The sequence below is a fragment of the Canis lupus genome, chromosome 10 (genome assembly GCF_003254725.2).
Source record: "Canis lupus dingo isolate Sandy chromosome 10, ASM325472v2, whole genome shotgun sequence".
In the NCBI taxonomy this organism is placed as follows: domain Eukaryota; kingdom Metazoa; phylum Chordata; class Mammalia; order Carnivora; family Canidae; genus Canis; species Canis lupus.
The window spans coordinates 21,817,020-21,836,874 of NC_064252.1; the positions used below are offsets into that span (position 1 = coordinate 21,817,020).

The window sequence follows — 19,855 nt, forward strand, 5'->3', positions numbered from 1 at the left end:
GACAGCATCCTGAAGGGTCTGCTCTGTGCGATGGGGCAAGAAGAAAGGAAATAAAAGGGATCCAAGATGGACAGGAAGACGTAAGACTATCTCTGTTTACAGATGACATGATCTTTGGATACAGAAAATACTCGACAAACTCACAAAACACCTATTAGAACTGATAACTGATATTAGGAGGTGGGATATAAGATCAGTGTACAAAAATTGACTCTTGCTAAACACCAGCAGGAGGGAGCAATCCGAAAAAATGAAATTGGTAAAACAATTTCATTTATGGGACACCTGGGTGGCTCAGCGGTTTGGCACCTGCCTTCGGCCCAGGGCATGATCCCAGGGTCCTGGGATTGAGTCCCACATCGGAGTCCCCGCAGGGGGCCTGCTTCTCCCTCTGCCTGTGTCTCTGCCTCTCTCTGTGTGTCTCTCATGAATAAATAAATAAAATCTTAAAAAAAGAAAAAACCAATTTCATTTATCGTTGCATCGCAAAGAACAAAAAACCCTTACGTTAACCTAACGAAAAAGCATAAAACGCACGGACTGGAGATGATAAAACATCATCGGAAAGAAATGTAAAAGATCCAAATATGTGGGAAGACTTCCTGTGTTCATAAAGTGGAAGATGTGCCACTGGGAAGATGGTAGTAATCTCTCCCCCCACAAACCGACGCACAGAGACAGCACAACCTCTATTGAAAAATCCCAGCTGCCTTTGGACAGAAACCGACAAGCTGATTCTAAAATTAATCCAGACGCCGGAGAGACCCAAGAAAGCCAAAACCATCTGAAAAAGGAGAACAATGCTGAAGAGTCCCACTTCCCGATTTCAAAACTCCGTACAACGCCAACGGTGGTAACAACAGCGTGGCACCGACCTGGGCCGACGGAATAGAAGCAAGAGTCTGGGGAGAAACCTCACATTTACGGGCCATCGTTTTTTGACAAGGGAGCCCAGGCATTTCCGTGGCGGAGAGCACGTGGGTTTTTCCAACAGATGGTTCTAGTCTGGGTGGAGTCATCACGGAAGGCTTCCTGGAGGAGGGGACTATGAAGGAGAAACGAGAGCAGGTGAGCCTGGCAGCGGGAACCGGTTCACACGATCTGCACACTTCTGTTGTGAGGCTGCCCCGGCCCTGGAGGCGAGGAAGGCAAGGTTTTAAGTCCAGTTACAGGGAAAGAAACTAGCCTGATTTCCCAAAGCTGGGACCTGCACCCCGTCCCTGACCCTAAGGAGGTGCTTATGTCCCCGGCCTGCTTCCTGCCACCTCACAGTGGCCCAGCTGGAGCCGCACTAAGCACACACCTGTATTTTCCCCCTTCAGGGACAGTGAGGAGCAAAGATACCTTGACTCTCTGGCTTCCCCTTAATCAATTTAACTTAACTAGCTTGTTCTCAGGTGAGAGCTTTGCGTTGTGTGCTCCTCAACGTAACTTGGCAAATTAACATTTGTGAATAGGATCTGGTTATGAATTTTAATGACTTCCGTCCATTCACAGTCCAAACAAAGTACATCTTTGTGCTCTATTTAATATGTTTATGGCCATTTTACTGTAGCCGTTTGCCATGGAACAGCATAAAATATTAATTTAAAGAGGCAATCGCGTGGATTATCTCCCAAAGTGGCACATGCAGAGTGTTTTTCAAAGGCTGGGCGACCATACTCATCATCCCCTAAAGATATAATGACCTGGGGGCGCCTGGCTGGCTCGGTCCAGGCGGAGCGTACACGACTCTTGATCTCCGGGGTGCTGAGTTCAAGCCCCACAATGCGTGTTTAAAAAAAATCGGAAAAAAATACAATAGGGCAGCCCGGGTGGCTCAGCGGTTTAGCGCTGCCTTCGGCCCAGGGCGTGATCCTGGAGACCCGGGATTGAGTCCCACGTCGGGCTCCCTGCATGGAGCCTGCTTCTCCCTCTGCCTGTGTCTGCCTGTCTCTCTCTCTGTGTCTCTCATGAATGAATAAATAAAATCTTAAGAAAAAAAATGCAATGAACTGATGTTTACAGTTACAACCGGCCCCAGAACAGGAACGAAACCCAGGCCTTTATAAAGGACATTTCTAATATCTGTCTTCGGTCGGCTAACGGAGGGCTCTGGAGTTCAAATGCTCTATGAACACACTCTGCATGGCACCTGCTCGGGACAGAAAGCCATGGGTACCTCCCCCAATCTGTACTCAGGTAGATGCCTCTAGAAATCCACGAATTAGGTATGTTTTGTTTTGTTGTTTTTCATTTTATAAGTCTTATCGGACAATACGGAGACAGAAGCGGTTCTGAACAACCAAACAGGCAATCTGAAAGGCACTGCTAGGGCTGCCAGACTAAGAGCTTTTTTTTTTTTTTTTTTTAAAGGTTTTTTATTTGGAGTGCCGGGTGGTTCAGTTAGTTAAGTGTCTGTCTTTGGCTCAGGTCATGATCCCAGGGTTCTGGGACCCAGTTCCCTGCTCAGTGGGGAGCCTGCTTCTCCCTCTCCTTCTGCTCCTCCCCCCTGCTCCTGTGTGCACTCTGTCAAAAAGAATAAATAAAAAATAAAGGTTTTTATTTCTTTGAAAAAGAATGAGAGGGATGCCTGGGTGGCTCAGAGGTTGAGCGTCTGCCTTCAGCTCAGGGCATGATCCTGGGGTCCTGGGATCGAGTCTCCATAGGGCTCCATTCAGGGAGCCTACCTCTCCCTCTGCCTGTGTCTCTGCCTCTCTCTGTGTCTCTCATGAATAAATAAATAAAATCTTAAAAAAAAAAAAAAGAAAAAAAAAGAAAAGAATGAGAGAGACAGAGAGAGAGAGAATGGGGGAGGCAGAGGGAGAACATGGCCCCCGATGACCTGTTCCCAGCACACACCAAGGGCAGCACCAGCGCTGACACACAGGCCAGGCCCAGAAGCACAGAGCTGACAACTTGGGCCCACCTGGGCCCCTCCTCTGAGAGCTGAGATCTCACCAGCGCCCCCCTCACCCCTTCAGGTGAGCCTCAGGATGCTGGGGTCACACCCTCAGGCAGGAGTGGGTCACACCACCCCATTTTTACAGTGTGTGTAAAGAAGGAAAATTCGGTAAATTTCGGTTCCAGTTATACTTGGGAAGATCATACTCGTACGGATGCTGTGTTCACGAGGTGCCTCCAAAGTGGCTCTTCAAGGGGACACCACTTGTGTACATGTCTGGGTGGGGAGGCAGGGGTGAGGCCCCAGGGCCCAGAACCGCACTGTCTGCCGGGGTAGCCGGGGGGCCATTTAAGCTCACATCCGTTAAAATTGAATGAAGTCAGAAATTCAGAGCCTGCGCTGCACTAGCCACATTTCAAGAGCTTGCCAGCCACAAGGGGCAGTGCAGATCACGTCTATCATCACAGAATGTTCTGGAAAAACGGGGCCCAGCTTTAGCCACTGGGACACACCCAAGGTCACTAGGCCCATCTCCTTACCTCCTAAATGCCAGCTCCACCCTCAGCTCCACCCCCCCCACCCCCCCCCGCCGCACCACTGCCCTCCCCGCCCAGCCAGCCCCCACCAGGTGTCCTGGGCACAAGGTTTCCACACACCCCGTCTCCCACACACTCCTCCCTGCCCAGTCTTCACTTCCTACACCCCCTAACCAACTACTACAGACTCTAGTTTGAAAAGCCAGGAGCTTGCGATCCTACACGGGACCCTACACCCATGGAGGTGTCAGAAGGCTAAGCTGGGTCCACGTGGCTGTTTCTTACCGAAGCTCTAGGGGAGAATCCACTCCTTTCCAGCTCCTAGGGGCCACCTGCATTCCCTGGCTCATGGCCCCGTGTCACTCCAACCTCTACTGTTTGCTCGGGTCCTCATGTCTCCCTCCTGACCCTGACCCTGGTGATGACACTGGGCCCACCGGATAATCCAGGATCCCTCTCTCCCCATCCCAGTCACACCTGCAGTCTCCTTCACCACGTAAGGTGTCGCAGGGAGCAGGACACTGACCTCCCTGGGGCCAGGATTCATCTCATCACGTGCTTCCCTCCTTCCCTCTAGGCCAGGAAGAAAGAGGAGGTCCTCGGTGTCTGTCTCCCCTGGAGCCCCACAGCCCCTACGGGAGGACGATGAAGAGTCCCCCTGCCCAGATGCCTCAGGAGATGTGAGTGACAAGGACGAGGGGGGCAGGCAGGCATCCCCCGATCCCCCAGCAGGACACTGGCCAGAGAGTTTCAATTCACAACCTTCCAAATCCCATCAAGTCCCACCCTGGGGCTCCAAGTCGTCAGATTTTGGTTTAGGGAAACAAACTGCATGCAGGCTTCCAAGAGCAAGTGACTCACTTTCATGGGAGGAGCAAACTGCCACCCAGGACCCACCATCACCCTCCAGACCCTGGTTTTTCTACACACTGTGTAGACCAGACCCAACCGCCCCACGAGGATCAAACACTTCCTTTGTCTTCTGTCATCCTAGGTGCCCCACCCAGGGCCCGGCCTACAGCCAGTAGCAGGAGGATGCAAGGATGGATCAGCTCACTGCCAGGTGGGGGGCAACACCTGGAGAGGCTCCCCGTGGAGCCTGCTGGGACGGCAGGGGATGCACAAGGCCCCGGGATTAGCCCAGAGCATCAGGGAAGCCTTCCTGGAGGGGGTGCCACTGAACGAGTCTCAAAAGAGATCAAGTTGGCCCAGAAATCCTTGACAAGGAAAAGTTAAAGTTCACATCATCCAACTCATTCATTGCAGAAATAAGTGAACAAGCTGAGATGGGGAGTGAATTCGAGGTCACATGGCTTAATAAGGGGTGAGATCAGCCAGGAAGGTCAGGACAAGCTGTGATCCTAACGGTCCCCAACCCAGCAGCAGGACCCAACGGAACTTAATTTCTCACTTGAGCTCCGCATCCGGCGTGGGCGTCCGTGGGAGGAACGCTGGTCACTCGGCGGGTCAGGCTGGCATCTCCACCCGTGCCCCGGGGCAGACTGCCAACTGGCTCCCAAAGCTCCCTCCTGACCTGACCTGCCCATGCCCGCCCCTGCCCCACGGGCCAAAGCAAAGCACGGGGCGGTGCCTCCCTTCCAGGGTGGTGGCACGTGTCCTGCCGCGCCTGGGGTCAGGAGCCACTGCAGCCGTGACCATTGGCATTGAGCAGCAGTGATGAGAGCTGAGAAGAGAAGCCCAGGACCCCTGTACCCCCACCCGCTGCCCAGTCCCCTACACATGGGGTGGGGGCGTTGGGAAGAAGTCTGGGCCCCTAGTTCCCTGCCCACTGCCCAGTCCCCTGCACACGGCGGTGGGGGTGGGGGGTGCAGTGGGAAGAAGCCCGGGCACCAGGTCCCCTGCACGGGGTTGGCAGGGAGAAGCCCAGGCCCCCTGTCCCTGCCAGCTGCCAGGTCCCCTGCACATGGAGGGGGGGCAGTGGGGAGAAGCCCGGCTGCCAGGTCCCCTGCACATGGAGGGGGGGCAGTGGGGAGAAGCCTGGGCCCCCAGTCCCCCACACACAAGCGCACAGACACACACAGAAGCAGGCACTCCCACGTCAAGGCACACGTTTCAGGTTCCCCGCCGGGGTAAATGGGACTCCTAGGGACAAAGGTCCTGGGACGCGAGTGTCCCAGGCCGTGGCCCGGCTCACTTACTACTGCAGACTGACGCCAAACTGCTGGGTGGGCAGGGGGGGCCGCGGCGGCGGTGTCTTGGCGGGAGGGGAGGACCTGCCCTTGTGCAGGCTCCGGAGCTTCTCATCGTACCTGTGGACACAGCAGGAGCACGGCTCTCACCTTGCAGGGGAGGAGCCTCGGGCCACAGGGGCCACACGCCGAGAACAGCTGCAGGACCCTGCGCCGCGTCCTCTGGGCCCACGTGTCACAGCGCCATCTCACACGTGTGTATGTGCACGCACACACACGCACACAGTCCCCGCTATCACGGGTGTTCCCGTAGACGGCCGAGAGAGCAAGCCAACCCCAGTCTCTCCTGCGAGCCCCCGGCCAACATTTCACCTGCGTGTCTGCACGAAGGCTTCCGTCTGCTAGGAGCACCCTCCCGCAGCCTCCTGACCTGGCACCCACCCCTGGAAACTCACTTCAGGACTCACCTCCTGGAAGCCTCCCCTGGTATCTCTTCACCACTAACGCCCTCCCTAGCTGTCATCACTGACTTGCGCCCCCCACTACCTGCGAGCGTCCCGAGGGCAGGGTCACTCCCTACGCCACTCTACGTGCCCAGTTTCTGGCGCGTGACTTGGCACCCAGAGGAACTCAACACCTCCCCTGTTCCTGAGGGGCTGCCGACCTCCCTGCAGCTTGGCCAGGGCCCTGCTCCCCGCAAGGAGCCCCCAGCGAGGAAGATGCAAAGGGCAGGGGGCCCGAGACCTGCCCGTGCGTGGTGGTGCAGCCAGCTGATCACACGCCGCCCTCTGCCCCCCAGACCCCACCGGAGAGACCACGGAGCGCAGATCCCCACTGCCACATAGGCTGAAGTAGCAGACACACGAATGGGCTTTGGGCAGAGGCCACGGTGCGGGGAGCAGGCTTCCAGAGCACCTGCAGGGCGCCTGGGAACACTGCGCTCCGTGCACGGGGTCATCCATGCACCCCAGGAACTCCCCTGATGCTCTGCTCGGGAGCAAATGCAGTAAGCACCGAGGCAGCCGGCCGCTGTTGCCGTGATGCTTATATTTCTAAATCAGCGCCACGGAGGGAGGGGAGAGCCCCTCGGCCGCGCAGCCCGCCGCGGGCCCGGCTCAGAGTCAGCAGTTGACATCCCTGCTGACGCCGCACGTTCCGGGGCCGGATCTGCTGGGCGCACATTTGGAGGCGCAGCCTTCCACAGGAGCGGGACAGTCAGAGGCCCGTGGAACCCCTGGGGGGCCCCCACGCCTCCCGGACCCTGGGGGGGGGCCCAGGGTCGGACTCACCGCAGAACCTCCGGGGGGACAATCAGCTGGTCATATTTGAGGTGTTCGCGGAGCTCGCTCAAGGAGTTGAAATAGATGACTTTTTTCCCAAACTTATGACTAAAAAAAAAGGCAGAAGCCAGAGAGTTACAAGGATTAGACAGAGAGGCCCGGCCAGGGGCGGGGTGCTGGCCGCGGGTTTGGGGGGGGAGCAAGGCAGGCAGCTCTCCGTCACCGTCACGGTAAGTGCTGACACCAGCCAAAACCAGAACATAACAGAAGCAGCGTCTGCAGATCTTTTGCTTTCATAAGATCTCAGGCACCCAACACTCTTGAGAGTCTCATCTGCATAAAAATAAAGATCTGCTCCAGTTTGAATCTGCCAGGAATCTGCAGACAGGGGAGGTGGGCGAGGGAGGGGAGGGCGGGGGGGGGGGGTGCTGCGGCTTCCTGGCTGGGCTCCGGGGTGCCTCCCCCGCTTGGGCACCCCTCCCTCTGCCAGGTCCCTGCCAGGGGCAGGGAGCACCCAAGGTGCCGTCCGCTTTCCCGCCAGGACGGTGTCACTCGGGAGGCCAGCCTGGAGCGAGCAGCATGGAGAGGTGCCCGGGCTGAATCCGCTCCCGGCCTCCCCGGCCTCCCCGGCCTCAGCATCTCCCCCTCGGAATCGGGTGCTCCCTCCGGACGCTTCTGACACCTGGTACACGCCACGCGTGCTCGGACTGAGCGGCCTGGTGCCCCGGGCTGCAGGCAGAGACCCGAAGGGGGTCCAGCGGGTGACAGTCAAGGGCCTGGCCTGGCACCTGCTGCTGGTAAATGATCACCGCCAGCCTCGTTCCTCGTCGCGGGCGTCCAGAGAGCCAGACTGCATTTCACATGCCCGATGTGGTGAGTGTGGACACCTGCGTACCCGTGATGCCAAGGCCACAAGCCATCGTCTAGGATGTGTTCCTGGCGTCCCCTCGCTTTGTATATGTGCTTACAACACGCAATGTGAGGTGTGCCCTCTGAACACGTTTTCAAGGGCACGACCCTATTGTCCACGCTGGCGGTGGGCAGACCCCCAGACCCTCTTCCCCTGTGTCACCAAAGCCCAGGAGCATTTTATCACAAGCGCACCTGGAGGCCGAGCCCGCGGGAGGCCGAGCCACGTGCACTGGCTCCCCCTAGTGGGTGAGCGGGAATCAGACCTGGTGCACGCACCCCAGCACCCCAGCCACCTGCCTGGAGGGGCCTGTCCTTCCCTATGACCTGCGGAGGGGGAGGAGGAGGGGGGCAGAGATGTCAGCTTGGAGCTGCAGGGAGGCCTCTGGAGCCAGCCCCCTGCCCCTGGGGAGCGGCCCCCAACTCTCGCTGTTTCTCCTGCCTGACCCCCTCCAGCTGGTCACCAGCCTCTGGAGGGCAGATGCACGCAGGGCCCTGCTTCCTGCCCCTCAGACCCCAGAAAGGCCTCAGGGCCAAGCATCTCCAGGCCCACCTTCAGAGAGGGTCTGGGTGAGGAGGGAAGGGGCTTGGCCCGGGGACACTGCTGTTCTGGGGCATCGCACAGCCTCTGCACTCATCCTCTTCACTTCCAAGTGAGGACTCCAGGGGCTCGGAGAGGTCACACAGCCGCCTGAGGCCGCACAGCTGACAGGCCACAGAGTGCAGTCCTGACTCCACGGTCTCCATCTCTGATTCCTAAGGTTCTCTGCTGGCACCTGCTTATGGCCACGCCTGAGGCAGGAGAACATGCAGAACCACACAGGCTGGAGCTGGAATCCCAGCTGAGCTGCTAGTCACAGTGTGACCTCAGGCAAGCTACTTAACCTCTCTGAGCGCCAACTTCCTCTCCTTCGGAACAAGGAGACGACGGCTGATGTCACAGGATCGTTTTTGGGGGGCGCTGTGCACATAAGGTGTATAGGAAATTGTGACTAAAGTCATCACAGAAGGATAATAAAAAACTTGTAACAACAACGCTAGCAGCAAACACCGAGCATCCGCCAGCGCCAGGCAGGCCCTGTTCTAAACCCTCTGCACGTACCAAGTCAACAAGCTGTTGCAACAACAGAGCGACTGAAGCAGCGTGGTTGGCTGCATGGAGAAACCACGGCAGAGAGAGGCCGCATCTCCTGCCGGGAGTCATGGATGATCAGTGGCGGGGCAAAGACAAGGCCAAGGGATGCCTGGGTGGCTCAGTGGTTGAGCATCTGCCTTTGGCTCAGGTCGTCATCATGGGGTCCTGGGATCGAGTCCCACATTGGGCTCCCGGCGGGGAACCTGCTTCTCCCTCTGCCTGTGTCTCTGCCTCCTTCTCTCTGTGTCGCTCATGAATAAGTAAATAAAAAAATAAAAAAAAAAGACAAGGCCAAGCTCCGGAACCACCAAGGCACCTGGGCTGCCTCACTACATGGTGGGAGCACATGAATTTTTCCCCCAAGAATTTAGAGAGGTTTCTAGAACTCTTAGAGCTTTTCTAAGGCAAAGGAAAGCACCAATGAGCAGAGGAACAGCAGACCTGCCTTCCCGGGCAGCCAGACAACCAGCACTGGCTTCCTCACTGTGTCAAGTACGGCACCAGCGTGCTGGTCCCAGTTAGGCATCGAGGCAGATGGACAAAATCCCCCCTTCCCAACAGGTGTGGGGCTGTGGCTGCGGCCCAGGCAGCAGGTGGGAGAACTGGAGGGGAATCCTCCGAAAACGAAAGGATGTCTGGCCACGGAAGTCTCTCTCTGCATTCATTGGGAGCTATTCCAGAAATCTCCAAGTGGAGCCTGCAGACCTGGGAGCCGTGTCTGGCCCCACCGGCAGGGCCACGTGGGCCACGCTCTCTGAGCGTCATGAGTTCTTGCAGGGAACCACCAAACCTGAGGTGGTCTTGGGGACGCCCGACACAGGTGCATAAAGCAGGTGCTCAGGCCAGGGTGGGATTTAACACACCAGGGGTGAAGCTCACTGACCTTCCCTTTCGTGACCGTGACCCGCCATAGCCACGGGGTGGGTGGGGTCCCCCAGACACATGGGTGCCCGGAGACGACCCCTTCACAAATGCTACAAAGGCCATCCCCCCGAACCCACCCCAGTGACGTCCTCACTGAGAACACCACGTACCTGATGAGCGGTTTGAAGATGGTCCACAGAACTTTGATGAAGTTGGTGGGGTGCACGATGTACAGCGCCTTCAAGTTCTTTTTGTACCTAAGGAGGGACGGGTGAGATGACTTCAGAGCGACATGCCTCACACCCTAAGCTGAGAAACTGTGAAGCCCTAACCGTGAGCCTCAGAACCTTCGCTCTGTCAACAGAGCCGATTTAAGGACACTGAACCAAAAACACAAGTGGGAAATCACGGTGGCTCAGTGGTTTAGCGCCTGCCTTCGGCTCAGGGAGTGATCCTGGAGTCCTGGGATCGAGTCCTACATCGGGCTCCCGACATGGAGCCTGCTTCTCCCTCTGCCTCTCTCTCTCTCTCTCATCTCTCATGAATAAATAAAAATAAATAAATAAATTAATTAATTAATTTAAAAAATAAAAATAAAAAGAAGCGGGAAATCAGGACTGCTCATCTACCACTGCCTGGCATGCATGCAGCACTTTACAGTTTGCAAGTGCAGAGCCCCCACTTAAGGAGCTCACCCACACCGGGAGGTCGGTGGGGGGGGCTCACTGAGTACGCAGCAGGCTGCGGGGTAGGGGGCAACCACTTAAACACGAGGTGCTACTTAGCTTGCTTGCTTCCTCTCCTCTGCAGAATAATCCAGCCCAAAGCCATGAGGCTGAGCCCAGGAGGTTGGCACCACCTGGGGTGGAGACAGCGAGGGCAGGCAGGGTGACTGTGGCCTGGCTGGCATTGCCCGAGGGGAGGAGGGGCATCCACACAAGCCAGCGTGCCGTCACCCAGGGGGGACGTCAGCCAGCTCTTACCCACTTGCAAGAGCCGACGATTGTCAGAAATTTCAGGAATTTGGGGAACCAGTTGTGAAACAGCCACTGCTAAGTAATAAAAACACATATGGAAGTCATATTAAGGTAATAAATATTTAATAAGTATTTAGGGACGCCTGGGCGGCTCACGGGTTGAGCGTCTGCCTTCAGCCCAGGGTGTGATCCTGGGGTCCTGGGATGGAGCTCCCCCACAGGGAGCCTGCTTCTCCCTCTGCCTGTGTCTCTGCTTCTCTCTCTGTGCGTCTCATGAATAAATAAATAAAATCTTTTTAAATAAATAAATAAATAAATAAATAAATAAATAAATAAATAAATAAATACATAAATATATATTTAAGGTTCAGCACTTCCTAATTATCTTCCTACACTTACTACTTGCCGTGAGTACCTTGAGACGACTAGCCTGCTGTAGCTCAGTAACAGAAGTGCACACCAAGCGTCCACCCGACCCCGTGTCCTGTGGCAGCTGGTAGCCTGAGGCTGGCCACGGTGGCAGATCTACACGGGTCACAAGCCAGTCTCCCCGACCCCCGACAGCTGGTCATCACACGCAGACCAGGGTGCCGCCTGGCCGGACCCGGGGGTGGGGGCAGAAGCTGGGAGAGGTGTGCAGCGGCCGCCAAGTGTGTGAGCAGGGCTTCCTCTCGGGGACGTGGTGGGACGGGAAGGGGGGTGTGCGGTGGCGGGGTGGCCCGAGGGATAACCCGACCAGGTGCTGGGGGACGGATGGGTAAGCAAGTTAGCACGGGAAACGCAAGCAGGGTTCCCGCAGCCAGAGAGGAGGGAGACAGAGGCAGAGAGAGAGAACCAAGGTGAGGTCTGGGGGTGCAGGATGGGACCTGCTGGCGGCTTTGGGGCAAATGCACAGTTCCTGGCAGAAGGAGAGAAGTGTGAACAGCACCTCAACTGGCCATAGGCAGGGCCCAGGGGCCGATCCCCCCAAAAGCAACAAGCGCGCTACTTCCAGGCCCCCTGACAGCAGCCTCCACTGAAGGCAAAGAGCAGACCCCGGGGCATGCTGCGCACAGCGTCAGCTGGGAAGCTGGGGCGCTTCCTCGTGCCAGGAAGTCTGGGAGGAAGGGGTGTGCAGCATGACAGGACGCCTCTGAGGGTCCCCAGAGCCAGGCCGGAAGGGCACCCGCTTGGCCGAATTTGAATGTGAACATTAAACACCGTCATGGATTATAACCCGTCGAGCGAGACAGGAAGTCGCACGTCCGCGTTGACAGGAACGAGCCAGAAGGGCAAACTGCCAACAGCCCTAACCCTCACTGGCCGCCACCACGGTTCCCGTTGGGCCAAGAAACAGCAACGGATGCAAAGGCGAGAGCACGACACGCCGGTGAGGAGCAAGATGTGTACGCTCCCGTCTCAAAGCGTCTCCCAAGGAAATCCTACGGAATCACAAAAAGAAAGGCCCTCAATGCAGAGATGAGGAGCCACAGGGACTTGCGGGTGACGGGGTCCCCGAGTGAGCACAGCTGCCACCGAGTCCATCCTTACATGGAGGCGGCTTCCTGGAATTGGGGGGCGGGGGGTCACGACACAGGAGCGTGGCCTGGTTCTCCCTTAAGAGGAGCAACCTGGGGGGAGAACAGTATGGAGAACGAGGTGTCAACAGCCAAGGGGAAAAGAATGCAGGGAGCCCATCGGGGTGCAGCAAGAGCACAGAAAACCCTGCAGTACAAATCTCACCAAGCTGGATTTGGGGCTGCACTCGCATACCTCCGGCGATGGGGAGCTCATTACTCCAGCCGACACCCCACTGCTGGTCTTGATGCCTGAAACGCCTGTCCTTTTTGATTCTACTGAGCCCAGGTCTGTAATCCTAACCCCCACCTCCTGGTCCACCTTTGTGGGAAGCAGGAGAGTCACGCAGAACAAGTTTGCCTCCTTCCATTTGACAATTTATCTGCATCAGCTCAACCCAGGGCTGCAGATGCACCTCCTCCCATCAGCCTGAGCTTCTGGGAAGGGCCCTGTGGAACCTGTCACTTGAGTCTCCTCGAGTACCTTCCGCAGCCCCCCACTGCCTCCTAAACCAAGCTGGGTGTCTTTAGCACACCCTCTGTCCCCCGCTACCTCCGTCCACGGCTCCCCAGGTGACCCCCCCCAGCCCAGCCCTCCCACTACCGAGCCCCAGCCCTCCATACTCTTTCTCAGGTCGGCCACCTAGCAACACCCTGCCCATCCCTCCAGGAGCTGCTCAAAGACCGCCGCCTCGGCCTGGCCTCTCTGACTGCCCCAGGGGGAACGCTGGCACTCACCCCTGGCCCCACCCGCTCCTCCATGGTCCTCCGTCCTCCCATCCAACACTGCCTGAGAGCCTGCCATGTGCAGACCTTTCCCCTCATGCAAGAGACACAGAGAGGGGTTGGGGTGGGGGGTGTGCAGCTGGGTGCAGGGCACACAACACGGTGCTCTGTGGATGCCCTGTCTGCTCAGGGACATGAGGTGGCAGGGAAGGGGCTGTTGATTCTCTGGGGACAACCCAGGAAAGCTTCACAGGGGAGGCTCCAGAGCCAGGGCCCGGTTGCCTCCAGCTCCCCCGCAAGGCCTGGCACCTGCAGTGCCCGGTAAATGGCCACAAAGTATAGCAACAATCCTTCCCCTAAGACACAGGACAGAAAGCCAAGAAATCCCTCCAAAGACTCTCTGGGCAATGGCAGCAGGACCCAAAGCCCAGGAGGGCAGGCCTTGGGAAACCGGGCGCTCCCTGCCACCATGCCCCCCACTCGGAGGTCTGATAGGAGGACATCCATCATGGGCATGAAAGGCCCTGGAGAAGGAAAACCCGGAGCAAGCCAGAATAGGCACGCGAAGGCCTGGTCACACAGTCTATTGGCCAAAGGGTCGATTGTTAGGCAAGGTGTCGCTCAAGGAAAGATCCACCAGCGCCAAGCTGTGCCCAAGTGATGCGGAGCCTCGGGTGGGACAGGAGACAGGGTCTCAGGTGGGGTCCCAGCCCTGCCGTGCACCAGGTGAGGGACGTAGAGGGAGACCCCTGCTCTCCGGGGCCGGCGTGTCCTGCCCTGGGAAGCACGCTGCCCGTCTCTCCGACAGAGCCACCAGCAAGCCCCTGGCAAACTGTAAAGTGCTGAGCAAGCACGAAGGGCAACTGGAAGACGGCTGTGCAGTCACAGTTCTTAGACCAGGGTCAGCAAGCTGGTGCACCTGGGGCACCCGGGCCACATCAGGCCGGCCACCTACTTTTGTACAGCCCACAAGCTGAGGAGGGCTTTTGCATAGCTCGTGGTTGGGTACAAAAAAGATGAAAAGATCACCAGTTTATGATATGTGAAAATGATAGGAAATTCACACTCCAGCGTCTGTAAATAGAGTCTTATTAGAACCCAGTTCCGGGGCAGCCCGGGTGGCTCAGCGGTTTAACGCCACCTTCAGCCGAGGGCCTGATCCTAGAGACCAAGGATCGGGTCCACGTCGGGCTCCCTGCGTGGAGCCTGCTTCTCCCTCGCTGTGTCTCTGCCTCTCTGTCTCTCATGAATAAATAAATAAATAAAAGCTTAAAAAAAAAAAAAAAAAAAAAAACCCAGTTCCACCTCTTGGTGTGTTATCTGTGGCTGCTCTTGCGCTACGTAGTAAGTAGTACGTGAGTAGAACCCAACAGAAACCTGATGGCCCATGGAGCCGAGACATTGCCTGGCTGCCCCTGCCCTAGACGACAAAGCTGCATGGAGCCCCTGCCCTGAAGGGGGGCGACCCCACCCACCCCGAGCTCCTTCAGCCTAGCTCCCCACCTCTCCCCGCCTCCCGTGACACAGCCATGACCCCTCCGAACCTCTGCCCTGGGTGCCCCCTCACTCAGTGTGGCCCCGAGGCCCCACCCCGAGGGCCCCAGGGCACACACCTCCTGTCAAACTCCTTGTAGGTGCTCTGCAGCCAGCTCAGGGATGGCTTGTTCTGGCTGTTGAGCCCGTAGTGGAAGTAGACGATGGTGTAGTCGCTCTCCACGTACTGGTCCAGTGTGTGCTTCAAATACCTGGTCACAAAACACACACTCTCACCGTCACTGAGACCAAACACGCTTTCCCCGTAACAGAAGCCCAGTGGGTGCCAGCACCAGGTCACGTGGGGGCACGCACACACTGGGGCACCTGGGAACCCACCCGCAGGGCGCCCTGTCCCCATTTGTCAGGGGAGGCTGGGTACACAGCAAGCAAGGGGATGTGACCGGCCAAAAAATGGTCCAGAAAAGACATCCACAGCAAATCTCTGGACTCTGGAACCCGTGAATGTGACCTTATTCGGGAGGGGGTCTTTGAGGGTGTGACTAAGGTAAGGTCCCAGCAAGGAGGAGTCTATCCGAGATTATCCAGGCGGGCGCTAAACGTCCATGTGTCCAGACAAGACAGATAAGAAGGGGAAATCATGTTAGGGGGTGTGCCCCCGGACCCGGAGGGTGATGGTCTGTCCATAGCCGCGGGAGCTGGAAGCAAGGCAGGCTCCTCTCCTGGAGGGAGAGCTCCCCCGGGAGGAGCACGGCTCTGCCAACGTCTGGCTGTGGGAACAAATGGATAAATGTGTTGTTTTGTGCCTCCAACATGCGTGATGAGTGACAGAGCCACAGGGAACAGAGGACGCGCTGGGATTCGCACCCAGGATGGCCTCCTCGGCCCTTCTGCAATTCCTTCCATCCAGATTGGCTCGGGACATTTTTTCTCAGCACCATAAAGCACAATCCCGGCTCTGCCTGCCACGTGACCACACGGCGCTGTACGAGTCCCACGAGCGCCTCCCACCCTTGGTCCTTCCCGGCCGCAGCTGGGGGACCCGCCTGGAAAGGCCTCGTCCAGCCACCTGTAGGAGACGAGCGGCCGAAGGCCCTCTCCGAAGTCCAGCACGATCGTGGGCAGGGGCCGCCGACACGGAGGGGGCACACCAGGCTGACCGGGGCATCGTCTAGAAGCACATCTCGCCGTTACTTCAGCCCGGCTTCCGGGGGCCTGTGGCGGGGGGGCACACCTGCTTTCACCACGTGCCCTGCGAGGGCGGCCTGCCGGGAGCTCTGGGTGCAATGGGCGTGGGCCGGGGGCCCGTGGGGACGAGTGTCGGCAGAATCACTCCGGGAGAAACTCGCAGAACCCGCCACGGCCAGGATGCTGCGGTGGAATCTTTATCTTGCACAAAAGGAGGTCAGCTCCTCCTCTGCTCATCTGCCTCCAAAGCACCATCAGAGTGCCCTCTGCCCAAAGCACAGACTCTCAAGAGCAGGCTTTGCATGAATTTACTCACTTAAACCCCACAGGAACCCTGGAAGCAGGCACCGTAGGCCCATTTTACAGAGGAGTCAACTGAGGCTGGCCGAGGAAGCAGGAAGGGGTAGGCAGGGCCAGGACGTGAATGGAACAGCCTGGCTCGAGTCCACGCCCCTGCCCACGCTGTCCTGCCCCCAGAGAGCCACGCGCCCCCACCCGTCGTCTCCGGCACGACAGCTTGAGACAAAGCTGGCCTGCTGTGTCCGAGGTCTGGGCTTATCCGTAGTGGAAGCAGCTCTGGCGCCCACGCTCCGACGCACTTGCTCCAACACCTGCGGACTGAGCCACGGGGGAACCGTCATCTGTCACCCTGGCCGCAGAAGCCAGCCTGTGACCTCCCTCCCATCGCACGGGGCACCAGCACCGCCGGGAACTCACGGTCGCTTCTGCATCTCTCGACCCTTCCAGGGCCGGCCAGCGGCGGGGAGATCGGGGAAGGTCCTTGGTCAGCTCACACTTCCAGTCAAAGCGGGGCCCCTTCCGCTGGCCCAGCGCGCTCCCTGGTTCTCCTTGCAACATGCCGAGCTCTCCCCGCGTCCGGGGCACATCTGCGGCGTGTGCTCAGCACAGGAAGTCATTAACTAAATTACTGCTTGAGCTTCAAAGGCACGGACTTATTTCTTCACCCATTTCAAAAATGGGAGCACACATCTGGCCACGAGAAAGCCACCGCTTGGACAGAGAGACAGGGAGGATGGTGTGTGTGATGGCGGTGTTTTCCATGGAAGCACAGAAAAGACTCTGCCGTGGGGCTCTCCCCAGAAAGGCCAAGAAGCCCACAGGGCACCTCTGAGTCAACCAGAGAAAGGTGCTCCTTCCTCTTGATCGACACCCTCCGGCGTCGAGTGAGAAGAGCCGCAGCTGGACAGCGGACCGGTCATCATGCTGCCCTTGTGCAGTGAACAACATACACAACTGGTCACAGAGGCTGTGCTGACCACCTCCTTCTGGAGGGGAAGGTTTCTGAGGCAGGCACGTGAGAAAACACAATGTACCAGGTGTTGTCAGAGGCAGGTGCTTTTGGATGGAGGTGAAATCCGTAACATAACATTAACCATTTAAAAACGAACAATTCGGTGGCAGTTAGTACACTCACAATGTTGTGTAGCCACCCCCTCCATCTGGTTCCCAAACATTCTCCTGGCCCAAGAGCAAGCCCACAGCCACTAGCGAGTCAATTAAATCCCTGCCTCCTACAGCCTCCTGCTTTCCGTCTGTCGGGGGCACTTCTGTCTTTACAGGAAAACAAATCCTGAACACCTCCTGGCCCCTCAGGAGACCTTCAGGGCCGGCCGACCCCGCCACTGGTCAGTCGGTCTTGGGTTATGTAGGGCCACGGAGGGAGTAATCAGACAAGGGAGCGGGTTAACCTTGGAGGGCCCCAGCTAAGAGGTCTCCCTCATCTGGCGTCCCCATGTGTGTGCCCCGTACACTGCGAGCGTGCTGGGGGGAGGCCTGTACCTCCCAGGAGGCCCAGCTTGCTGTCCAGGGTAGCCTGCCCGGGAGGCCGGCACCTCATGAATTCCATAGCAGATCTCACTGTGCGGCGGCGGCAGCGCTGGCTGGAGACCCCGGAGCCCCTGCTACCATCAGGGTTCCTGCTGTCACCGCTGTATCTCCTGCTGCTGTCAGAAGATCCTTCAATGGAACAGATCGGGGGATCCCTGGGCAGCTCAGCGGTTGAGCATCTGCTTTCAGCTCAGGGTGTGATCCTGGGGTCCCGGGATCGAGTCCCACATTGAGCTCCCTGCGAGGAGCCTGCTTCTCCCTCTGCCTGTGTCTCTGCCCCTCTCTGTGTGTCTCTCATGAATAAATAAATAAAATCTTTAAAAAAAAAAAAAAAACCACCAACCCAAAGGCTCTCAAGGGCTTCTGACTCCTGCCTTCATCAGAGCTGGGGGGCTCCGGGTGAGAAGTGGGTCGGGCGGAATGGTCAGAAGCGGGAATGGGAGCAGTGCTGTCATCCAAGCGGAGCTGCCCTCAGAGAGTTCGGTCTTCTCCAGACCCCAAGTCTCCCGCCCACCCAGAGGGGTCTGTGCAGTCACTGTGGTCAGCACGCGCTGACTCCCCCAGCACCTGTCATGAGGCTCAGGGGCTCCTGCCAGGAAGGACTTGCCTGAAGCAGTGTGGCCATCACGCAGAGCATGTGGACGCCAGCAACAAGGGGCAAGACAAAGGGGGGGGCGACAGTGGCCAAGGCCACACACAGGTAAGTGGAAGGCCTTCCTTCTGAGCAGAGGAGACTGAGCAGATGCAGGGGGCGAGTGGGGGCCCGAGAGGGACGGAGGCCTCAGAGGGCCTGAGGTCTAGTCTCAGAGCTTAAGCCTGTAGGTGGAGAAGCCATGAGTCCCGCAGGTGGATTTGGTGACCTGGCAAAGGATAGGACACCTGCTCAGGGACCTGCAAGCCCATCTACATATATGAGCCTTTAACCCTGAACATCCTCTGTGCTGACGGTGAGGGAGAGGCATGTGCACGGGGAAGGCAGCCTACAGGGCACGCGTGCTCACAGGGGGTGCGTGTGTGTGCACAGGGAGCGTTCTCACACACACACACAGGGGCGTGTGGAGGAGCACAGGCACAGACGGACTTACTGCAGCAGACGCCTGTGGTTGAGCTCGTGGGAGGGGGGCATCCGGCAGCAGCTGAACGTGATGACTCGTCTCCCGAAGCGGTCCTCCCCTGCAGGAGCAGACACGGGCGTGAGCCCCACCAGCGCCCAAGGCCGCCTTCTCGTGGCCCCCCAGCAGCCCACCTGACCCAAGAGGCCCAGGCGGGTGGCAGATAGCATCTGTGACACGACACTCTGCATACGTTGGCCAGGCTCGTGCTCACCACCAGCCTGCACACTGGGCACCATCTCTCCCCTTGACCAACGGGCAAGTGGGGCCTGGTGGGATTAAGTCACCAGGGCAAAGCCACACGGTGGGCCGGGGGCACCCAGCTCTGGAGCCTAGATGCATCTGGCTTCCAAGCTGGTGCCTGGCCATGCCGTCTGCGGCCTCCTCCCCACCGTACTAGGTCGCCCCACTGAGCGCCCCCAGGCCTCCCGGCCCTGGAGAAGGCAGAGGGTCGCTTGGGCCCAGTCACCACTGCACGTGACCTCACAGCATACTGGAGTCCTGACACTTGGTGCTGGCCCCCTGCATGACCCGGCTGACCCCTTGCCTGTCTAGACGCCGTAGTGCTCACCACACGTGGGACAGTGGCAGGGGGGATGCTCCCCAAGGGCCAGCGCTCCCCAGTACCCAGGCTTGCAGCCTGTGTCTATCCTCAAATCGTGTCCAATACTCCACCGTTGCCAATGGACTGAGACTGCTCCTAGAACCTGAAGAAAGCAGGGACCCTTCTAGAAATCATACAACTTTAGACCCCCTTTCACTGTGAAGAAGCATTTACCTTTGTTTTCAAGGTTTATTTAAAATGAGCAAGGATGGGCAGCCGGGGTGGCTCAGCGGTTTAACACCGCCTTGGGCCCAGGGCATGATCCTGGAGACCCGGGATCGAGTCCTGCATCGGGCTCCCTGCATGGAGCCAGCTTCTCCCTCTGCCTGTGTCTCTGCCTCTCTCTCTCTCTGTGGCTCTCATGAATGAATAAAGTCTTTAAAAATAAATAAATAAATAAATAAATAAATAAATAAATGAGTCAATGAATGAATGAATAAATAAATAAATAAAGTGAGCAAGGATGAGAGCGAGGCTCTCCCACCCCTTCCAGCTCTGAACTGAACTCATCGGGACGGCGCATGCACTCACGCACACGCACACGCACGTGCAGGCTCAGGCCCTGCCCTGGTGGCACACCCGGGGCAGCTGC

The 19,855-nt window shown here is 57.9% G+C and overlaps 1 protein-coding gene across 5 annotated transcripts in view; it reads right to left on the reverse strand.

The window, feature by feature from the left end:
* ARHGAP8 (Rho GTPase activating protein 8) overlaps positions 1-19,855 on the reverse strand; it is a 66,764-nt gene that overhangs the window by 19,528 nt on the left and 27,381 nt on the right. For all 5 annotated transcript variants that reach the window (XM_035721747.2, XM_025456779.3, XM_025456788.3 and 2 more), the window contains exons 4-8: positions 18,633-18,720; positions 14,631-14,762; positions 9,929-10,015; positions 6,860-6,958; positions 5,580-5,690 (exon numbers count right to left, since the gene is read on the reverse strand). In XM_035721747.2, the coding sequence (XP_035577640.1) occupies positions 5,580-5,690; positions 6,860-6,958; positions 9,929-10,015; positions 14,631-14,762; positions 18,633-18,720 (517 nt within the window). The remainder of the gene's footprint in view (positions 1-5,579; positions 5,691-6,859; positions 6,959-9,928; positions 10,016-14,630; positions 14,763-18,632; positions 18,721-19,855) is intronic.